The sequence below is a fragment of the Schistocerca nitens genome, chromosome 1, assembly GCF_023898315.1.
Source record: "Schistocerca nitens isolate TAMUIC-IGC-003100 chromosome 1, iqSchNite1.1, whole genome shotgun sequence".
In the NCBI taxonomy this organism is placed as follows: Eukaryota; Metazoa; Arthropoda; class Insecta; order Orthoptera; family Acrididae; genus Schistocerca; species Schistocerca nitens.
In genome coordinates this window covers 188544122-188565123 of record NC_064614.1, presented here as the reverse complement: position 1 = coordinate 188565123, position 21002 = coordinate 188544122, and the positions used below count along the sequence as shown (strand labels likewise).

At 40.3% G+C, this 21002-nt stretch overlaps 1 protein-coding gene across 1 annotated transcript; it reads right to left on the bottom strand.

The window, feature by feature from the left end:
- Window positions 1-3220: 3220 nt before the first annotated feature.
- On the bottom strand, window positions 3221-15177 carry LOC126245150 (keratin, type II cytoskeletal 1-like). Its single transcript, XM_049948293.1, has 4 exons — window positions 15022-15177; window positions 11110-11208; window positions 5841-6072; window positions 3221-3319 (listed from the first exon to the last, which is right to left on the bottom strand). The coding sequence occupies exons 1-4, from the start codon at window positions 15083-15085 to the stop codon at window positions 3304-3306; spliced, it is 411 nt and encodes a 136-aa protein (XP_049804250.1). The 5' UTR covers window positions 15086-15177; the 3' UTR covers window positions 3221-3303.
- Between the last annotated feature and the right edge of the window lie 5825 nt (window positions 15178-21002).

The window sequence follows — 21002 nt, the reverse complement described above, 5'->3', positions numbered from 1 at the left end:
ATGTAATTTCGGCTCTGTTAATGTGAAAAATCAAAAGACTGTATGATATACTAAAAAGTGAGACAATAGATTTACATAAAAAAGAAAATTCTGCAACAACAACCTTCAAATTTAGATCAATCCAACAATCAGCACATAAAATTTGACGTGTTCAGCTTCAAGAATCAGAGCGCTGGATAAGGAGAACTGGAGCCAACTCTACATGACAAGCTAAGTAAACTAATGTGGACAGTAGATGGAATTAGGAAGAATGGGGAGATTACAATCTCCATTAAGTACGTACTGTGTTTAATGTAGTCCATCATTGTCTGTGATTATTCGTGTCCAACACTGTCTCTGTTCCTTAGGAATTTTCAAGCAGAGTACATGCATATGATTGAGACGTATGCACTTCAATTTTCCGAAGGACAGATGGCAACAACAAACTTCTGACGAAACCGGTCATCATGAAATAAAAGTATTATTCAGCGCTCTTGTTTTCAAAACAGTTCTTTCAGATTACTGACGTTTTTCCAGCTGTTCAGCCGAGTTGTTTCGATTAATGAAATGGAAACAACAACTGCACAGCACACCCAGAAGCACATCATTACCTAGTGACAAAATTTTATTTCCAAGAACAGGATTCGATCCTGCGACCTCGTAGTCGAGCGCCAATGCAAAGGCATATCTCAGACACGGAGACAGATGCGTCTGACGTATGTATGTCTTAATCAGACTTAAGTTTCTGTCAGCAACAGCCTGAACAACGAACATAATATTGTTTCGGGTGTTTCACATATTGTGTAGCTACTTTGTTGCAGAACGTACACGAAGCGTTCTTCTTGAATTTCATATTAGATTAGATTAGATTTACTTTCATTCCAATTGATCCGTAGTGAGGAGGTCCTCCAGGATGTGGAACATGTCAGAAAAACAACAATACATGACAAATATTTACAACTAAAACAAATACGCTAATGTACCATTCCACAGGTCCCAAGTGGAATGATCGTCATTTTTTAATGAACACTAAGAGTCATTTTACAAATACTAATGCACTGAATTTAAAATAAAAAAGTTTTTTATTTATTTATAAGGTAATACAACTACTGTAATACTTATTTACAATGAACACATTACTGCACTGAAATGGTGCAGAAGTTAGATTATACTAACACACACACACACACACACAAATTTTCAATGAAGACATTACTGCACTGAAATTGTGCAGAAGTTATGTTGTACTTATATACAAATCAGTTGGTTTTACTAAGAAATTCATCAATGGAGTAGAAGGAGTTGGCCACCAATAAATCCTTTAGGCTTCTCTTAAACTGAATTTCATTGGTTGTTAAGCTTTTTATGGCTGCTGGCAAGTTATTGAAAATGTGTGTTCCTGAATAATGCACACCTTTTTGTACAAGACTAAGTGACTTTAAATCCTTGTGAAGATTATTCTTATTTCTAGTATTGATTCCATGAATTGAGCTGTTGGTTTGAAAAAGTGATATATTTTTAATGACAAATTTCATTAAGGAATAAATATATTGGGAAGCAGTAGTTACTATCCCTAGTTCCCTAAACAGGCTTCTGCAGGATGTTCTTGAGTTCACGCCACATATAACTCTCACTGCACGTTTTTGTGCCCGGAAAACTTTAGCTTGGCTTGATGAATTACCCCAAAAAATAATCCCATATGACATTATGGAATGAAAGTAAGCATAGTATGCCAGCTTTTTCATTTTTATATCCCCTATGTCTGACAAAATTCGCATTGCAAACAGAGATTTGTTAAGACGCTTCAGCAGTTCTGTGGTGTGCTCCTCCCAGTTGAATTTATTATCAAGCTGTAATCCCAAGAATTTAACACTGTCCACTTCTTCTATCTTCTTGTCATCGTATGTTAGACATATACTCTTGGGACACCCCTTACAAGTTCTGAACTGCATGTAGTGTGTTTTTTCAAAGTTTAGTGACAAAGAATTGGCTAGGAACCAGTGATTAATGTCCACAAATATTTTATTGGCTGATCTTTCTAAGACTACATTTGACTTGCTATTTATTGCAATGTTTGTATCATCGGCAAACAAAACAAACGTGGCATCTGGTAATGTTACTGATGAAAGGTCATTGATATACACAAGAAAAAGTAAGGGCCCCAAAATAGAACCTTGTGGGACCACACATGTAATTAGTTCCCAGTTGGATGAGGCCTGATAGCTTGATACATGTCTCTTTCCTAATAACACCCTTTGTTTCCTGCCAGAGATATAAGATTTGAACCATTTTGCAGCATTTCCTGTTATACTATAATATTCTAGTTTACTTAGAAGGATATTGTGATTTACACAGTCAAATGCCTTTGACAGATCACAAAATATACCAGTTGCCTGCAATTTTTTGTCTAATGAATTAAGCACATTTTCACTGTAAGTGTAGATAGCCTTCTCAATATCAGAACCTTTTAGAAATCCAAACTGTGACTTTGACAGTATGTTATTTGAGATAATATGGTTATAAAGACGACTGTACATTACTTTTTCGAAAATTTTTGAGAATGCTGGCAACAGTGAAATTGGACGGAAATTTGATGCTATTTCTTTATCTCCCTTCTTAAACAGTGGCTTAACTTCAGCATATTTCAGCCATTCAGGAAATATTCCACTAATAAACGACTGGTTACACAGATAGCTTAATATGTTACTTAGCTCAGAATCACATTCTTTAATTAACTTTGTTGATATTTCATCATACCCACTAGATGTTTTTGATTTTAAAGATTTTATGATGGACATTATTTCTGTTGGGGTAGTGAGGGTCAAATTCATATTAAGGAAGTTACTTGAAATGTCTGGTCTAAGGTAATCCATAGCAGCATCTACCGAACCTGACAACCCCATCTTTTCAGTAACAGTTATAAAATGTTTGTTAAAAAGTTCTGCAACACTATACACATCTGTCACCAATGTATCATTTACTCTTAATGCTATTTGTTCCTCTTCATGTCTGGTTCTACCGGTCTCCTCCTTCACTATATCCCATATTGTCTTTATTTTGTTATCTGATATGACTATCTTTTCCTTGTAATATATTTGCTTTGACATCCGACATATCATCGACCCCTTCGCTGATTTACCTTGTAGATGACTATTTCCTGACTGCTTGTTAAACTACGTGTCTTTAGCGAGAATACGGTTTTCCTAGCTTATAGAATTGGGGAAGAATGAAACAGGATTCATTAATGTTAAGATAGTAGTTTATTTGTTCCAGGCTACAACGGCACCATTAAACAAAAGAGGCAAGCGATCACGTCCAGACTTCTCACTTTCCATGGCCACTGAAACAAAGAAAGGAAATATATATCATTCAGTTTTCTTCAAATCTATACCGTTCGATGAAAGTATATGTTTAATGATTTAGGTTACTTTATTTTTCTGTTCAGTTCCTTCGAATACATTACTATAACTAAATGTGGAACACATTATGTAACTGTATAATTTTTTATGTCCTACAAGATCTATCAGATAACACAGTCCCATCTGCATTAGCACTACTGAAAGTGCATGATTGACGTTTCAGTCGTTGCTACGCGTCCACGCTTCATTCAAAAATGTATAAGTATCCAAAAATGTAATGTAGGTATTTGGCTTATGTGTTATGAACCTAGCACCTTAAGTTAAATATTGCATTATCAGTTTTACGTATACTGTAAGTTATCAATGTATTTAGAATTATCGCTTAACATTTTTGCAGAATACTTTAATACCACAGTATTCTAGCTTAATTTCTGTGGTAGTTGCAGTTGCTTAGCATATAGTATACAAGAGTACTTTGGTAATGCCTTTGTAACAGACTAATAAATGGATTGGTGTCCCAACATAGGTTTTGTCCTATCAACTTGGACGAAAATGCATATTCTTGTGTCATAATATAAAATAAGGAGTAATCGTCATCTTTGATTGTCGTTCTTTCACGCTTTACCTCTATAAAGCAGTATAAAGTAACAAGATAATACTCAGAACATAGAATCAGCTATTCATTCATGGTGGTTATAAATAAAATTGAGCTATTCTTGGATGTCCAGTGTAGGCCTTAACTATCGAATGGCAGCGAAACTTGGTAAATATGCTAGTGCAGTATGGAACCGATTTATGCTGCAAAAAAATTAATTCCAAGTTTAGCCACCAAGTGCATACCTGGTACTGTACAGCGTCTCGCAGACATCTGCTTTGCTCATAGGGGACGAATTGTGAAAGTGGAGGTTAATAATAAGATCAAAATTATGCCTTTCTCACTTGTTTGACCTTTTCTGCCCATGTCCCATTCCTAATCTATTACATACTGAAACATTTGTGTACGTCTTTCTAGCACAAACAGCGCCAGATATGCACTTAGTGGCCAAAGATGAAAATAATTTTTCCATCGTAAATCCGTTCCTCATTAACGCATTATAATATTTGCCATACGGTACTTACAGTCCGCAATGGACCTCTGTGAATAGCTGTAATTTAATTGTAACCAACAGGAAACTGTCATTAAGTGGCCAGAGCTACTGCAGTTATAAAATTGTATGTCTGTTAACCTTTATTTCTCAATCATATTCACAGTTTTTTAAATTAAAACTGCCACTACTGTTTTCGATAGTTACAGTCATCATTACGTGGCCTTTTTGTGACTTCATTCCCTCATGATCAGTCCGAAGACATTTCGCACGTAAAACACAAAGGTGGCAAAGTGCTCCAAGTACCGAAAAAGAGGATTGTGACTGATTAATAAATGTGAATAAATTTAGAATAAATGATATTCTGCTTGCGTCCCTCACAGTTCTTCTTCAGTATGTTACGTTATCTGATGGCTGTTCAATGACAAATACTTAAAAGCAGTAAAAGCGAATGTGTTAAAAATTGACCATTTACAGGAGTGAGAGAGATTTCTATGGAAGGCAAATAAAACCACTGAGGCTTTTTGCAGATGATGCTGTGGTGTATCGAGAGGTTGTAACAATGGAAAATTGTACTGAAATGCAGGAGGATCTGCAGCGAATTGACGCATGGTGCAGGGAATGGCAATTGAATCTCAATGTAGACAAGTGTAATGTGCTGCGAATACATAGAAAGATAGATCCCTTATCATTTAGCTACAAAATAGCAGGTCAGCAACTGGAAGCAGTTAATTGCATAAATTATCTGGGAGTACGCATTAGGAGTGATTTAAAATAGAATGATCATATAAAGTTGATCGTCGGTAAAGCAGATGCCAGACTGAGATTCATTGGAAGAATCCTAAGGAAATGCAATCCGAAAACAAAGGAAGTAGGTTACAGTACGCTTGTTCGCCCACTGCTTGAATACTGCTCAGCGGTGTGGGATCCGTACCAGATAGGGTTGATAGAAGAGATAGAGAAGATCCAACGGAGAGCAGCGCGCTTCGTTACAGAATCATTTAGTAATCGCGAAAGCGTTGCGGAGACGATAGATAAACTTCAGTGGAAGACTCTGCAGGAGAGACGCTCAGTAGCTCGGTACGGGCTTTTGCTAAAGTTTCGAGAACATAACTTCACCGAAGAGTCCAGCAGTATATTGCTCCCTCCTACGTATATCTCGCGAAGAGACCATGAGGATAAAATCAGAGAGATTAGAGCCCACACAGAAGCATACAGACAACAATACGAGACTGGAATAGAAGGGAGAACCGATATACTCAGGGTACCCTCCGCCACACACCGACAGGTGGCTTGCGGAGTATGGATGTAGATGTAGATGTAGATTATACCTTCCTGTGAGTACGGTTTTGTTCAACACGTCCGTGTCGTTTGTGCAATAGTATTAGGTGCAGGAACTGTGGGTGCTGTTACTCACAACTTGCCGCCGCCAAAGCCGCCCCCAAAGCTGCCGCTGGAGCTGGAGCTGGAGGCCTGGGAGCTGCTCTGGGAGTGGCTGCCGCTGAGACCGCCCCCAAAGCCGCCGCCCCCGTGGTGGCCGCCCCCGTGGTGGCCGCCCCCGTGGCCGATCCCGTGGCCGCCCCCGTGGCCGCCACCTCCACAAACGTTACACCCGCCGCCTCCACGCTTTACACGTGCTGCTGCTTCACCTGCGGGGGTAATCGTGTCATCAGTGCCGTTAAATGTGTGCGCTAAAAATCACTGTGAATGCCCCAGAAAGGTACTTTGAACTTCAAGCTGTGTGAAGGTTTGTTCCTTTGACCTTGCCGTTATCTTACCTGTGAACTGAACTCATCCTGTTACAGGTGGGAGTGCGTACAACACGATGATTTACGTACACAAAGCACTACTGAGAATAAAAGAAACAAAAACTGGCAAAAAAAATTCACGAACCAATTATAAAGCAAACCTCGAATCTTTTGTGTACGTATGCAGAGCGGCGAATGGAAATTTGTACCAAGGTCGGGACTGTTCATATATATATATATATATATATATATATATATATATATATATATATATATATATATATATATATGAACACCCGCCATTTGACTGTATTGTTTATTTAATTATGACCCAGGTTTCGATGTTTTATGCCACTTTCAAATGACTGAGTTTATGTCATTAATATATATTGCAGGACATCAAGCTCAAAATTGGCCATCTTTCTTGAAAATGGCATAAATGGCCGAAAGCTTGGTTGTAATTAAATAAACAACAATAGAGTGAAATGGCGGTGTGTTCATTTAAAAAGCATTTTATGAATCCAAAATGAGATTTTCACTCTGCAGCGGAGGGTGGGCTGATTATTATTATTATTATTTTTTTACGAAGAGAACAAACACCTATTACATGAACAAAATTGCAGATAATGAGAAAAAAATAAAAACCTCTAGTATATGAAAATAAAGACGAAGTTCATCATAAAAAACACAATATCCCTTAAAATCGTAAAACATAAATAGGTGGCTATATTTTCGCAAACAATCTTTTTTTTTTTTTAGTTAACGTATATGAGTATACAGTCTCACCATCAGCAGCAACCCAACTTTCTTTTTATGTTACTTTTACGGGGTAACACAGGAGGAAGAAAAGGATAAACATATGTAAGGGAAAAAACTTAAAAGCGGACGAGAAAGGAGAAGTGAAATAAATTAGGAATACTTTCCGCGACATGCTCCACTTTGGCGCGCCATCAGAACAAAGTGCATTCTATCATTGACCATTAAAAGGGGAACGTGGGATCTTCTAGTCTTGGATGGCACGGTTCGTTGAGATTCCAGCTTGGAGGCGGGTTGGCGAAAATACTCTGTAAATAGTTCGCGAAAGTACCCCGAGAGTGTCGATGTCGGCGAAGGCTGTGGTGATGTACCTGGAGGCGTGTTCAAAAGTCCGCCGGATCGACGATGTCGTCCCGGAAGAGGTAGTTGATAGCCATGCGACTGATCCATGTGATGGCGTGCCACTTAGACGATGGAAAGTAGGTAGTGTCGGGATATATCATCATGTTAGGAGAAATGTGATGTGGTGGTACTCGGAGGTAGAAAGCCACAATCTTCTGTACGAGGGTCCAGACAGCTGCTGCTGGCCCACACTCAAAACGATGTAAATCTGTATCTTCGACATTGCACTTGAGGCACAGGGATGAGTCCACCAGCGATGCAGTTTCTGTCTTGTAGTATACTTGCCGTCGACGAGAAGGTACCATATTGCGGTGATGTCAGTGGTGTGATACGGCTGGTGGATCGTTTTCCAAACTGTAGGCCATGAAACATGGGGATGGCGTGTTTCAACGGGGTTTCTGGGTGGGGACTTTCGGAGAAGGCGGTAGATATCGCGGATGGTCGTCTTCCTGTTCCTGGGGAGCTCGGTGCATATGTAACTAAATTCCAAAAAGAAATGGCCGATATGTGACATCGGAGGTGGTATGTGTGCCACAGACGTCGGTGGGCGGGTAAGTGCTCTACCATCTGCGCTACCCAAGCACGACTCACGCCCAGTCGTCACAGCCTTACTTCCGCCAGTGCCTCGTCTCCTACTTTCCAAACTTCACAGAAGCTCCCCTGCGAAGAGCTTCTGTGAAGTTCGGAAAGTAGGATATGAGGTACTGGCGGAAGTAAGGCTGTGACGACTGGGCGTGAGTCGTGCTTGGGTAGCGCAGATGGTAGAACACTTGCCTGCCAAAGGCAAAGGTCCCGAGTTCGAGTCTCGGTACCGCACACAGTTTTAATCTGCCAGAAAGTTTTATTGTATGACTGTTGCCCAGCAACATCAAAAACTGTTCCAATGCAGTTGGAGAGCCTGTGCAACGTTGTTCGAGTTTAGGGGGAATACAAAACGGACTGAGGCGTGAATGGGAATTTTGATTGAGGAGGGAGGCTAGCTAGGGTAGTCCATGGAGTGAAGAAACCTCTGTGGCAGGGTGGCGTAGTCGTTAGCGCAGCTGCTTTGTGGGCAGGAGGCCTGGGCTCTAATCCTGGTCTTAGTACAAAATTTGTTTCATTTCTTCAGTCCGCATATATAAATCATAGGTATTTGAGTCCTGGAATGGTCTTTGTGAACCAAATTATTTCATCTACTGAACCATTGGATTTATTTCATAGCACTCATCGAAGGATAATATTTATGTCCTCGTCATTAATGTACTAGGGCTTATTTTCTTTCTGAGATCCTTTTGGTCACAAAATGGAAACCACAGTGAAACTCACAAATGTTTTATTTGCAACATTCAGCTACAGCTGCCAGATACTTCTGTACATATTAGCCGCTCCGACTTAGACATTTGTCGTAGCGTTGTTCTATCTTTCCAATACCCTCGTCATAGGAGGTAGCTGCATGTGCTTTTCGTCAATTTCCAACGCTGACATGAAGCTCGTTGTGTGTGCCAAAATGCTGGCCTTATATCCTGTGGTTTGTGTGAGCAAAGAGATTAAAATCAAAAGCAGCCAATTCCGGGCTGTATGGTGGTTGATCAAACACTTTCCATTGCAAACGCTGCAAGAACGCCTTTGTTGCAACTGCGGTATGCAGACGAGTATTGTCGTGATGAAGGACAACGCCTGATAACAACAGTCCTCTTAGGTTGTTCTGAACTGCTCTTTCCAGACGATCCACTCGCTGAACGAGACCATCGCCTGACACTCACTTCCTTCTCTGACCGCCTGCAACATGAACGTCTGTGCGTCCTGCTTCAAAGTTCCTGCACCACTCCCACATTTTGCTGACACGCGTGACCTTTACGCTGTGTGGACTGCCTACAATCAGGTGGAACCCGTCAGCATGAAGAAACCGAATGACAGCATGCGCTTCACACTTGGCGGGGAACTCAGTAGTTCTAGACATCTTTATGTGCTCTCTGTGCGCTCAGAACTGAAAAGTGCGATCGACAGCATACTAGAGACACTGCACAACACACCTGCACAAAGCGTCACCGGATTTTCACTGTGGTTGTTATTCCTCGACTGATCGGACCTTGAGAAAAGAAGCAGTCATATAAATAATATTTGTTGCCGTTTCGTAGTTACCCCGACGAAGGTAACGTTTGTACGCAGCTCGTGGTCGTGCGGGAGCGTTCTCGCTTCCCGCGCCCGTGTTCCCGGGTTCGATCCCTGGCGGGGTCAGGGATTTTTTTCTGCCTCGTGATGACTGGGTGTTGTGTGATGTCCTTACGTTAGTTAGGTTTAAGTAGTTCTAAGTTCTAGGGGACTGATGACCGTGGCTGTTACGTCCCATAGTGCTCAGAGCCATTTGAACCATTTTGAAGGTAACGTTTGTAGGGGGATGTCTGCTATGAGAACATAGATTCCAAATAGACATTATACCTAGAGTGGATGAGGTACATTACAAAGCACTCCCTGCGGTTCCACTCAATACTATATACTCCAAAGGCGTAGCATGGGGTTTTTGAAATCCTTTTTATTTTAAAGCCTCCCTTCTCTTCAGCCAAATACCATGCTAACTGATAGAGGCACCGTAGGTGTTCTTAGTTGAGAATAAACAGTAGGGTATTTCCAGTTCCAATATTTTCTTTAAAAATGACAGACACTTCCAAAAAACCTTGATCAGAACCACAAGTTGGAACAATTTTTAAGATACTTTTGGCACAATATTGTCCGTTCTCCCAGACAGAATTAAAAAATTGTGGTATTTATGTGTGGTACTCCAGACTGCTTGACTTCCATATTTTATTTAATCATTTAGTAATTGTCTCGTTCAGTTTGTAATGCTCGGTACAGTTGAGTATTATTTAATTTACTATAACATCATGCCTGACTCATAGCTTGCTTTTCCTGACACATGTACAGCTCTGCTTTTCCTACAGTATCAGTTGCCAATTTCTTCTAATAATTTGTAAACATGTAGTTATTCGTTTTTAATCATACACCTCTAAGTATGGGTTGTATGCTGCGCAAAATTCATCGAATAATCTCTCTTACTTATGAAGAAAAGTGTACCTATAGCAACAGATGCAGCCAATAGTAAGTAAAAAATGATGAAATTTCACATGTAAAAAAAATTGTTTTGTTATGTTTTTGAACTTCCGCTACTATGAGTGTGAATCCTGAATCCTTCCTGCTCATACTGGCAAACTTTAATGAATTTATTTGCAAAAGTATAGACAGTGGAAATTAAAATGTCCTGTGGTGCCTCTCCTGCTCCAAGTCAGCCCGTATGACGGCCTTAAGAGTTTTTGCAGTGCAGTAGGTGAATTTTAGGAGCGTAATATCGACTCATTAATAAAGAAACTAAACAAATCCATCAAGAAATTATTAATATGTAGTACTTTCAATCATTTTCAGAATAAAATATTGCGTTGTTTCAAGGATTCCTGAGGACATATTCAGAAAATATTGCTTCTATCCACATAGAATACTGTTTTGTTACAAGAAGATTTTATATGACAGGGACTGGCGAGACTCCGAAGAAGTTCATGTCCTTCTCATATAAATTCATGAGACGAAATGCGAATCAAATTATATGGGGAATTCAGTATTTCTCCCATCCAAGAAATGATAAGAGCAATGAAATGTTCAGGAGAAGATATGCTGTAGAAAATCTGTTCTCACAAGTACCTGATTCCAAGAGAGGGATGTAGAGATTAGTAATATATGTATCTATAAGAAGAGTGGTAAGTGTAATCTAGATACTGTGTACACACATTTACCATTAGATTTTAAGCGTACCTTCTGCAGTCTGAAGAGCAGCTGGGACTTCTTCAGAGGGTACCTTCTCTTCGTGAATCTTTACCGCTTCTTCATTGGCGTCTGGCGTCGGTGCAGCATCTAGAAGATTTCATTTGTTACATGGTGAAGGAAAGTATTTAACTAACAATTATAATTTTGGAAAGTATGAGAACTGGAGATGCTGTTCAGATTTGGTGCCCAAATTAAGAACATAAAAAGTAGTTTGAGATTGAAATGGCTCTATTTCATTTACTCGCAGAGGAACATAACGCTATTCTAAATGTTGCTAAACTGTCAAGAAACAAATGCTGTAAATCGCTTATTAAGTTTGACAACGATCAATTAGTTTCCTGAATTCAAAGCAACCCACTCACATCTTCCTTATGAACATACCATAGCAACCTAGTCCCTCATACGAAATGGTGCTGGCGAACGCAGATTCACAAACACAATCACGCACAGAAACACACAAAGGGGTGAATGGTCACACACTTGCTGAAGTCCTTAAACTGTTTTCCTTGTCTCGCCGTACAGTTGTCGGACTGTGTGTATTCGTACTTCAGCGAACCACGTCCTCGCCATGACTGTACGTCGCCGTTTTGGTGCGACGACGAAGTAAATATATATCTTTTCAGGAAACATAAAATAGGCAAAAGCTTAATCAAACTGCTAACGTTCTTGTCACGTCATAAACATAATCAATTTCATTTAATAAATCAAAGTGATATCCGAATATGTATTCAGTAGCACTTAACTTTATTTCATTACTCAGATTATTGTCGGCTATGTTTGTGGTAATGTTTCCTCATAGTTCTACAGGATGTTAATTCTGTTGATTCTCTAGGAACTGAACTGTTCACTGACGTTTCTGCATGACAAAAACTCAAAATTTCCATCCTATCTCTATCAAGCGATGTGCAATGAAAATATGTACCACAATCGTCACCTTAATTTAGATTATTACTTTAAAATGACTTGATTTACGTCTAAAATATTTCGTTTCTTCTCTCCTTGCTGAGCCATGGGCCACAGAAAGACGAGTCACTTTTCACAGTGCTTCATGTCATTCTGTTTGCTGACACCTCCATCGGAATAGCAGAAAATTAATACACGCCAGAAAGGATACTATTCGTGACAATATGCTACATTAAGATATTTCTTAGACTACTTATTTACCATGTAGAAGTGATTTTAATCACGTTGTGTCCAGTGCAGACAACTCTTTTTGGACACGTAGCAAAGTTCCGCCTGCATTGGCAAAGAAAGGACTACATGAGATTCTCTTGCAATCACAGATTCAATAATGACTCTACGTACGACATTGGCAACTGACAGGTCACTTTAGATGTACGACCTTACACTTGACGGATGTTCTGACGCTGCGAAAATGTGCGAGTGGTGTAGTGGCGAACGCCGATTTTAGTTAGTATTTATTTGACGTGATCAGTTTAACCCCTTAATACTCTCTCTAACATCGCTCCATTTCTATAGATACACCAATCTTTTTGCATTATTGTTCCAGAAATTTAATAATAATAGTAACAATTTAAAACAAGATATAATTTAAATATGAGAAAGATTACAATAATGAGATACAACATTTTCTACTCCTTTCTTACTAGAAAGAGAAAGGCAGGTTGACAACACCAGCAAACGATATGGAAAAGTCTTGTGGGAAATGAGAGTAATTGTTTCTAACGGAGTAACAGGTACTTTCGAAATCAAGGACGGATGTCTTTCTGATTTAGGAGAGAAGGCGGTAATTGTCTTTTGACAATAGAGAAGTTATTTTGCAATGTGATAAAGTGAGGAAGATCGTTTCAGAGATGGGTGATCGCTGTGAGTAAGATCTTAGAGAAGGCAGCTGTGTGGTTAAATAGAACAGAAAGTATGTAGCTGTCATGGGATGTATTATTTGGTATATCTGTTTAAAATACATTTCATTACTAATGTTCTGCGATATGGTCTGTATGTGACACTATCAGGACGCACTTATTCGTTAACATCTGAAAATACTATCTGTTTTAATAATAACAATGTTGTATGGAAAATTACGCATTAACATTTTTCTCTAAAGAAGGATTTAGCCGTTATTTTCCACTCATCACTTTTATTGTTAAACATTTAATATTTTGAAGTACGCTTTTGCGTTGTATAGTACATTGTGGGAATGTCTAAGAATTTTTTTTTAAGTGAGTCTTTTAAACTGTACACAACTGAGGTATGCCATATCGTTAACATGATTCCGCTACTGCGTAACCTAACGCATTTCGAGTTTAGTTAACAACTTTTTATTCAACCTAAGAAAAACAACAGCATCCATTGCACCAGACACGAACGCTATTGGTAGTTCATACTAAGATCGGATACTATTGGTTTAAATGATCGTGCTGGGCAACACGTTGAACTCTAGCTTGTGACGTGAACATGAGAGCTCCATCTGTATAGTACCTGAACTTCAGGTTAACAACGGATGATCTGGAACCCCGGGAAAGATAAATATGATTTATACGCGTTTCTCCTTACCCTTACAGGCAAACACTCGACTCTTTCCCCATCTGCACCTCAGTAAAACAACAAAAAACAATATCGGTATGGGACAGTGCTGATACACTAGTCTCGTATTCTAAAGGATTCCAAACGCCTTTCCAACAATCCAGAGTTAAGCTTCTTGTTGTTTATCTAAATCGATTAAGGCTGATTTTCTGGAATAGGCACGGCCGATTTCGTTCCCTTTCCTACCCTAAGCTGAGTCTGACTCTGTCTCTACAGAGGTTATCGGTGACGGAAAGCTAAACTCTAATCCTGTCTCTTGCCCTGTCCATTTCACGAAACAAAGCTTATGAGGTTCGATGTTCGACGTACACCAATGTCCCTGTCATTGTCCGAAAATTGGCGGCAAGAAATAAACGTTAACTGAAGGGAGACTAAGCTCTGTCACAAGAATAACTCTACGAAAGGAAAAAAAATCTTATAGCAATGGTATTTATGTGTTCTTAATCATGATCTCAAATATCAAGGAGAATCTAGCGTGAGCAGAGCTCAATGTGCAAAGATTAAATCAGCGTATGACACTTAAATATGGAATCCAAATGTACGAGGGAAATCATCTTGACAAAATTAGACTGTACATAATTTGAAGGTAAGTTCTGATCGGAATACGAATTAATATTCGGCGTCGCTCAAGAAAGCGTGATAGGACCACTTTTACTCTCAGAAGCTGTAAATGCAAGGTAAGGCGCCTGGAATTGGCTATAGCAGTGTAATCACGGCCATATAGAGCTCTCTCTCAGTGCTCCGTCGTTATATGCAGCAAAAAGGTAAGCCTACGCTGAATTTTTATCTTAGCCCTATTTTATACGATCTAGACACATGATTAGTTTCGATTCTCGTAAGTGGAACTATGTGTTAACTTACAGCGGGTTTACTGAGTTTAAGTGAACGTCTTTTGTGGAACAAGTAAACAATCGAAAGGCTTGAAATAACTACGGAGTCTGGCGTGGGAGCTGTAGTCGGTAGTGTTTACACTGCAATGGCCGACTGCTGCTGCCTTGCCTTTCAATTGTAGCACGTATGTGGGATACTTTCGTAAAATGTTACGTCAAAACTAAAAAGTGTTCATATATATATGAGAGAGATTTCAAATAAAAATAGTTTCATGCAGGAAAATAACTTCTTTGAACAAATTAATAGTATCTGTGGAACAAACTATGAAATAGACTGTTAATAAATGTTATTTTTGATCATTTGGGTAAATGGACATAGAAGTCCTAGAAGCAGACTTGAACAGAATCTGATTGATACGAAACATTGTTCTACAGGCTCCTGTGAATGGATATCTTTTTACATATCCCAAGAATATGTGCGACAGACGTCAAACTGATGACAACTGCTCGCTGTGGGAGGTCTTACCCGTCCAGGAGAGCAAGAGGACGCAGAGCACGGCTGCGAGAGCGATCTGTGTCAGGCACCTCATGTTGCGGACTGTCTGACCACGGCTGCAGCCGGCCTTTTATAGGACGGTCGCGGCGTGCGGCGTCACGCTGCCCAGCAGCACACGGGGTGTTGCCCCTCTACTGCCTGCGTCTGCGGCGGGCATATCTACAACGACTCTGGCCTTCGACGCCAACATGTGGCCAATTAGGCTTCGCGAACTCGAGTAGTGCTTCACATATTCTGCTGATACAGACGTCAAGGATGGTCCTCGTATTCACGAGTTCCGAGAAGCCACCGTTCCCTAAAATCTTCCCTGTCATGCCGTAGTCGCACGATCATCATTTGGGCCGTTCGAGTCGCTGACCCGCAGTCTGAGTGCTATCACGACTCAAGGCCAGAACCCGTAACGGTCGCCAACAGAGCCTCCGATTTCCGTCCGTGATTTTCCGGCTGCCATAAACGAGTGCACTCTACGCACAGATTTGCAAGTGTGATACGAAATAGCAGAGGCCTACCTCAATAAGTATCTGGAAAAATGTGTTTCATGGTAGTGAGTGTCACAAAAGTAGCTTGCGAATGTACGTACATGAACTAACACCGTACTGAAGTGTGGGATTCGTATTATGAGATGTCGAACGTCAGATGTACATGGGATTTTGGTTTCGTCTCTGGAGCTTAGATGGGGTCTGATCTACAGTGTTTATTATAGTTAAAAGTAAAAACTAATACGGTGGAACTATCTGACAATGGAAGAAAAATGGTTGCAGTAAGCATGGATCTGCAAACAAGCCTATTGAGGGATTAACTGCGAAAGCGTCATTGCTTCGGCATGAAGTATTGTCCTTCTTGGTACAAAATTATATGAAACGATTTTATCCCACCTAACGGTACTCAACTTCCATCCATTGGACATGCATGATGGGGCAGCATTACAAGGCACCAACAGATTTTGCTGCTGATATAAGACAACATCTAACGGACTAATATAATTCAAGCAGCGCCTTCACCCTGCCTTCCATGATTGCCTGACCTCATCGCCTGACCTCAATCCCTTATATTTTTATGTCTGAGGTCATCTGAGAAGTGAAATGGACAGCTCTCCCACTGATGAGGAGCGAATTGTACAATCCTGTCAAGATTTACGAAATGATCCGGGCGTATTCGAAATATTTCGTAAGCCACTGACGAGACGAGAGTACTATTGCACCTCAATGCGAGGACGACGCGTGGAGCACCTGCTTTAACATGTGTGAGTGCACAGTAAATTGTAACGCAGTGAAGTACGATAATCATTTCGTATGGTTCAGTGGCCAGGTGGAAGTCTTTCAGTTGGACACCGCTACGGCGACTTGTGTGTCCTTAACCTACCCCAGTAATACAAGCGGGGAAAGGAGACCTGTAGTGTAATATGGAAGCAGAATCCACGTGTCGTTTCTGGCGAATCTTCTCTTCGTTGAGAGGGAGACTGAGAAAAACCGTAGTTAGACTGGGATTTGATACCTCAATCTTTCGGTTTCCAAGCATACCTTTTACTGACAGACCACCAGACTTTACAAGTAAGCATGCAATTGCATCTTGCATAACAGGATTCCTTACAGCATTTTTTTTTCTCGCAAGTGTGGAAATCAGACACGGAGCAATATCGAAAGGGTAGCTGTTTGATACCATTTTCTAGTGCTGTCATAGGATGCAAGTATATCTGTCGCTTCTTTGGACCAGGATACAGGTACAATTTTGAAGCACCATAACTGTTCGCCTCCTGAACTACGTGGTCAACGATCCTGAGTGGTACTGCGACCGGATACTCTCAGCCTCGTGACGTAAGCTGAGGAGCGACTCGACTGAGAAGTAGCTGTTCATAGGCTGTGAAGCCGAATACAGGCTGGAGAGCAGTGTGCTAACCCCACGTCCCCCTATACCATATCCGAATGACGCCGAATGGCAGAGGATGACTCGGCGGCGGGTCGGTACTCCATGACCCGTCGGGACGACGAAGCGGCGCTATGACTTCGATTTCTCTTTGATTCTTATTCTCAAGAACATTTAGAGTTATCGGCTCAGTTTAATGATGGACTATTGTCTTTGAGATTGTTAATTTGGAACAACAAGTGGAAGGAAACACAAAAAGTGCGATGTGCATATTTTTTCTCATACATTTTCTATTTGTGCCTAGAATGCAGTTGGAGAGGAGTGTGATTTATTTTATTGAATGGTATGGTCCACTTTAGAGTTATTACTATGTAAATTTTGTATTTTGTAACTCCCTACTTTTATTTTACCACTAATTTTACTAGTATTGCAATATCATTATGTTTCGCTTTGGCGGCTTCTTCACAGCAGTTTTTCCTTACAAGTAAAGAGGCTAAACGCGCAGCATTGTCCAAAGATAAGTTGTTTCTTGTCCTTGTCTAGCGACATCTTTACAGTATTATACCGCTTCCGCTGGCCACTTAAAGAATAATTTCAATGGACCACGATACAGATTTCTCGTTGGTTTCATTGTGTGTTTTCGACGGAATAGAGTTATTTTTAAATAAAATAGACAGACAACGATAGGAGATGTAGCGTTCGCTCTTCACTGTTTTCTGTTTTTCTACATTCCTTTAGTGTCTGTGGTAAGATTTTGGTTATCTTTGTTGGTTATAAGGAAGTAAAGGGAGCTCATGTAGTCTCTCATGACTTTCGAAAAATGCCAATGGTGTAACATTCTTGCAAGCTTAAATTCAAGCATTTCTTCTTCTTTTCGTTTTGACTATCTGAGGACCAAGTTCGGATCCGTTTCGTTTCTTCTGGTCTTTCTCCTTTTCCAAGATTCTTTCACTTTGGAACCTTCTTCGCTATCCTTTCCATGATAATTTTGTTTTTCGAATTTTTTATTTAAAAATCGCCCTGCTTTATATCTCTGGTTCTTGTGTTCTCATTTCCTCCAGATCTCTTGGCACCTCTTGGATCCAGCGCATTTTTCTTCTTATGTTAACCTGTGATGGTCCATTCCCAGGATGCGTCCGGAGACAGCGCTCCTTCTTTTCCTGGTGATGTCCGAGATTCCCTCTATGTTGGTATACGGTTCCTTGTTAGCTCTTAAAATGACCATCTTCTGTTCTTCGAAGTCCCAATATCATCTTGTGAATCTATCGTTCCAGTAGATGTAGTCTCTCCCAAGTACTCCCGTTCTTCCTATATTAAGAGTTTCTGCCACTTATAAGGTGAGTTTCATTTAGTATACTTAATTCTGTAAGAGCTAATTAATGCTAGTTACTGGTTATCACTGTTAGCATTCAACCGCGATTCTTATACATATATTTTAACAACGCGTTTCAAGAGACAATGCTCTCATCATCAGGTTGTAAAGTCTATGTCATGAAATTAAACGGACTAAAAAGACATAGAGTTTACAACCTGATGATGAGAGCATTGTCTCTTGAAACGCGTTGTTAATATATATGTATCAGAATCGCGGTTGAATGCTAACAGTGATAACCAGTATAACGACAACTGCTACCTCGACTCCATAATGGATTATATTAAATAATTAATGCTAAATTAGGCTTGAATATCTTTCCCCTGAGTCGCATAAGGGCAAAGCGCTTGTTTATGTTACCTGCGGCTCTACAGTAGGATCCTGGAATCTTACTGAGAGCAATACTCGTAGCAAGTATCTCCAATCTGAGGTTTACAGTCGCATCCATGTCTTTAGATGCAACGCAGTGACCGGACACGTGCCTTCTCGCAACACGTAAAGTTACCTGAAGAATATCGTGCGCTTGATGAAGCTCCTAGCTCTGTGTTTTCTCTATATATCCAAGCGTTGCGAACTGTGATACAGAAATGTATAGAGTATAATATTCCACTTCACATAGTCTTCATGGAATATCGGAAGGTCGTAGATACAGTCTAAACCTGGGCAGTAACGAGGGCGACGAACAGAACCCCCATTGACTTCAGGCATACCAACTTAATCCGCTATATTTACGGGATCGCCGCTCTACATTTGTGATTAAAGGAAGGTAGCATCACTGGAAACAATCCTGTGAGAAGAGGCGTCAGACAGGGAGACACAATCTCAACTACATTTTTTGCTAATAGTTCATGGTACGTCGTCTGACGTGACAGTGTTTGCCTGTCGATATTACAACAACCTCGTTCGAGAGTAGCCTCCTGCCACATCTTTGGAATGGTGTTTACACTTACCATGGCAACCAGTAACTTCTAAATGGTTCTCCAACAGGCCCAGAGAGGGCAACCCAACTTACTGTCAAAACGATTTTCATTTATCTTATATGTTTAATATTTTTACACATTTTATCTGACAATAGCTGTTGAACCAACTAAGTTCCATGTATTTTTATTTTACTTTCTTGTCATTGTTCTTTTAATTACGAAATTTTACGATGTTGTTTGACTTTTTAGCCCATTGGTTAGCGATGATATCATTCTGGCAAAGTGGGCGGAGACTCCAGTTTATATGTAAGACGTGCACTGCTCTATCTAGCAGCGATTTACCAACTGCAGGAGGCTTCTGCTCATACAGAATTTTGGTAATTCATCGTTTTATAACTTTGTAGTATATATATATATATATATATATATATATATATATATATATATATATATATATATATACATGGTGAGTCACCTAACGTTACCGCTGGATATATTTCGTAAACCACATCAAATACTGACGAACCGATTTCACAGACCAAACGTGAGGAGAGGGGCTAGTGTAATTGTTTAATACTAACCATACAAAAATGCACGGAAGTATGTTTTTTAACACAAACCTACGTTTTTTTTTAACGGAACCCCGTTAGTTTTGTTAGCACATCTGAACATATAAACAAATACGTAATCAGTGCCGTTTGTTGCATTGTAAAATGCTAATTACATCCGGAGATATTGTAACCAGAAGTTGACGCTTGAGTACCACTCCTCCGCTGTTCGATCGTGTGTATCGGAGAGCACTACAACATACATCGCGTTTCTACAGAATGATCTGGCAACGTTGCTCGAAAATGTCCCACTGGAAACGCGTCGACGTATGTGGTATCAGCATGATGGTGCACCTGCTCATTCCGCAATTAAGACTAGGCTGACCCTTGACAGGATGTTCGACGGGCGTTTCATAGGACGTGGAGGACGCATAAATTGGCCAGCCCGTTCTCCTGATCTTACACCTGTGGACTTTTTTCTGTGGGGTACGTTAAAGGAGAATGTGTACCGTGATGTGCCTACAACCCCAGAGGATATGAAACAACGTATTGTGGCAGCCTGTGGCGACATTACACCAGATGTACGACATTCATTACGCCAGAGATTGCAATTGTGTGCAGCAAATGATGGCCACCACATTGAACATCTATTGGCCTGACATGTCGTGACACATTCTATTCCACTCCGTAATTGAAAACGGAAACCACGTGTGTACGTGTACCTCACCCCTAATGGTAATGTACATGTGCGTCAGTGAAAAAGACCAATAAAAAGGTGTCAGCATGTGGACGTAATGTGCTGTTCCAGTCCCTTCTGTACCTAAGGTCCATCACCGTTCCCTTTGGATCCCTACGTAATTCGGTGCTCTCCGATACACACGATCGAACAGCGGAGGAGTGGTACTCAAGCGTCAACTTCTGGTTACAATATCTCCGGATGTAATTAACATTTTACAATGCAACAAACGGCACTGATTACGTATTTGTTTATATGTTCAGATGTGCTAACAAAACTAACGGGGTTCCATTTAAAAAAACGTAGGTTTGTGTTAAAAAACATACTTCCGTGTATTTTTGTATGGTTTGTATTAAACAATTACACTAGCCCCTCTCCTCACGTTCGGTCTGTGGAATCGGTTCCTTAGTATTTGATGTGGTTTACGAAATATATCCAGCGGTAACGTTAGGTGACTCACCCTGTGTATATTTCTTTAATATTTGTAGCCCTCTGATCAGACTTTATTTTGG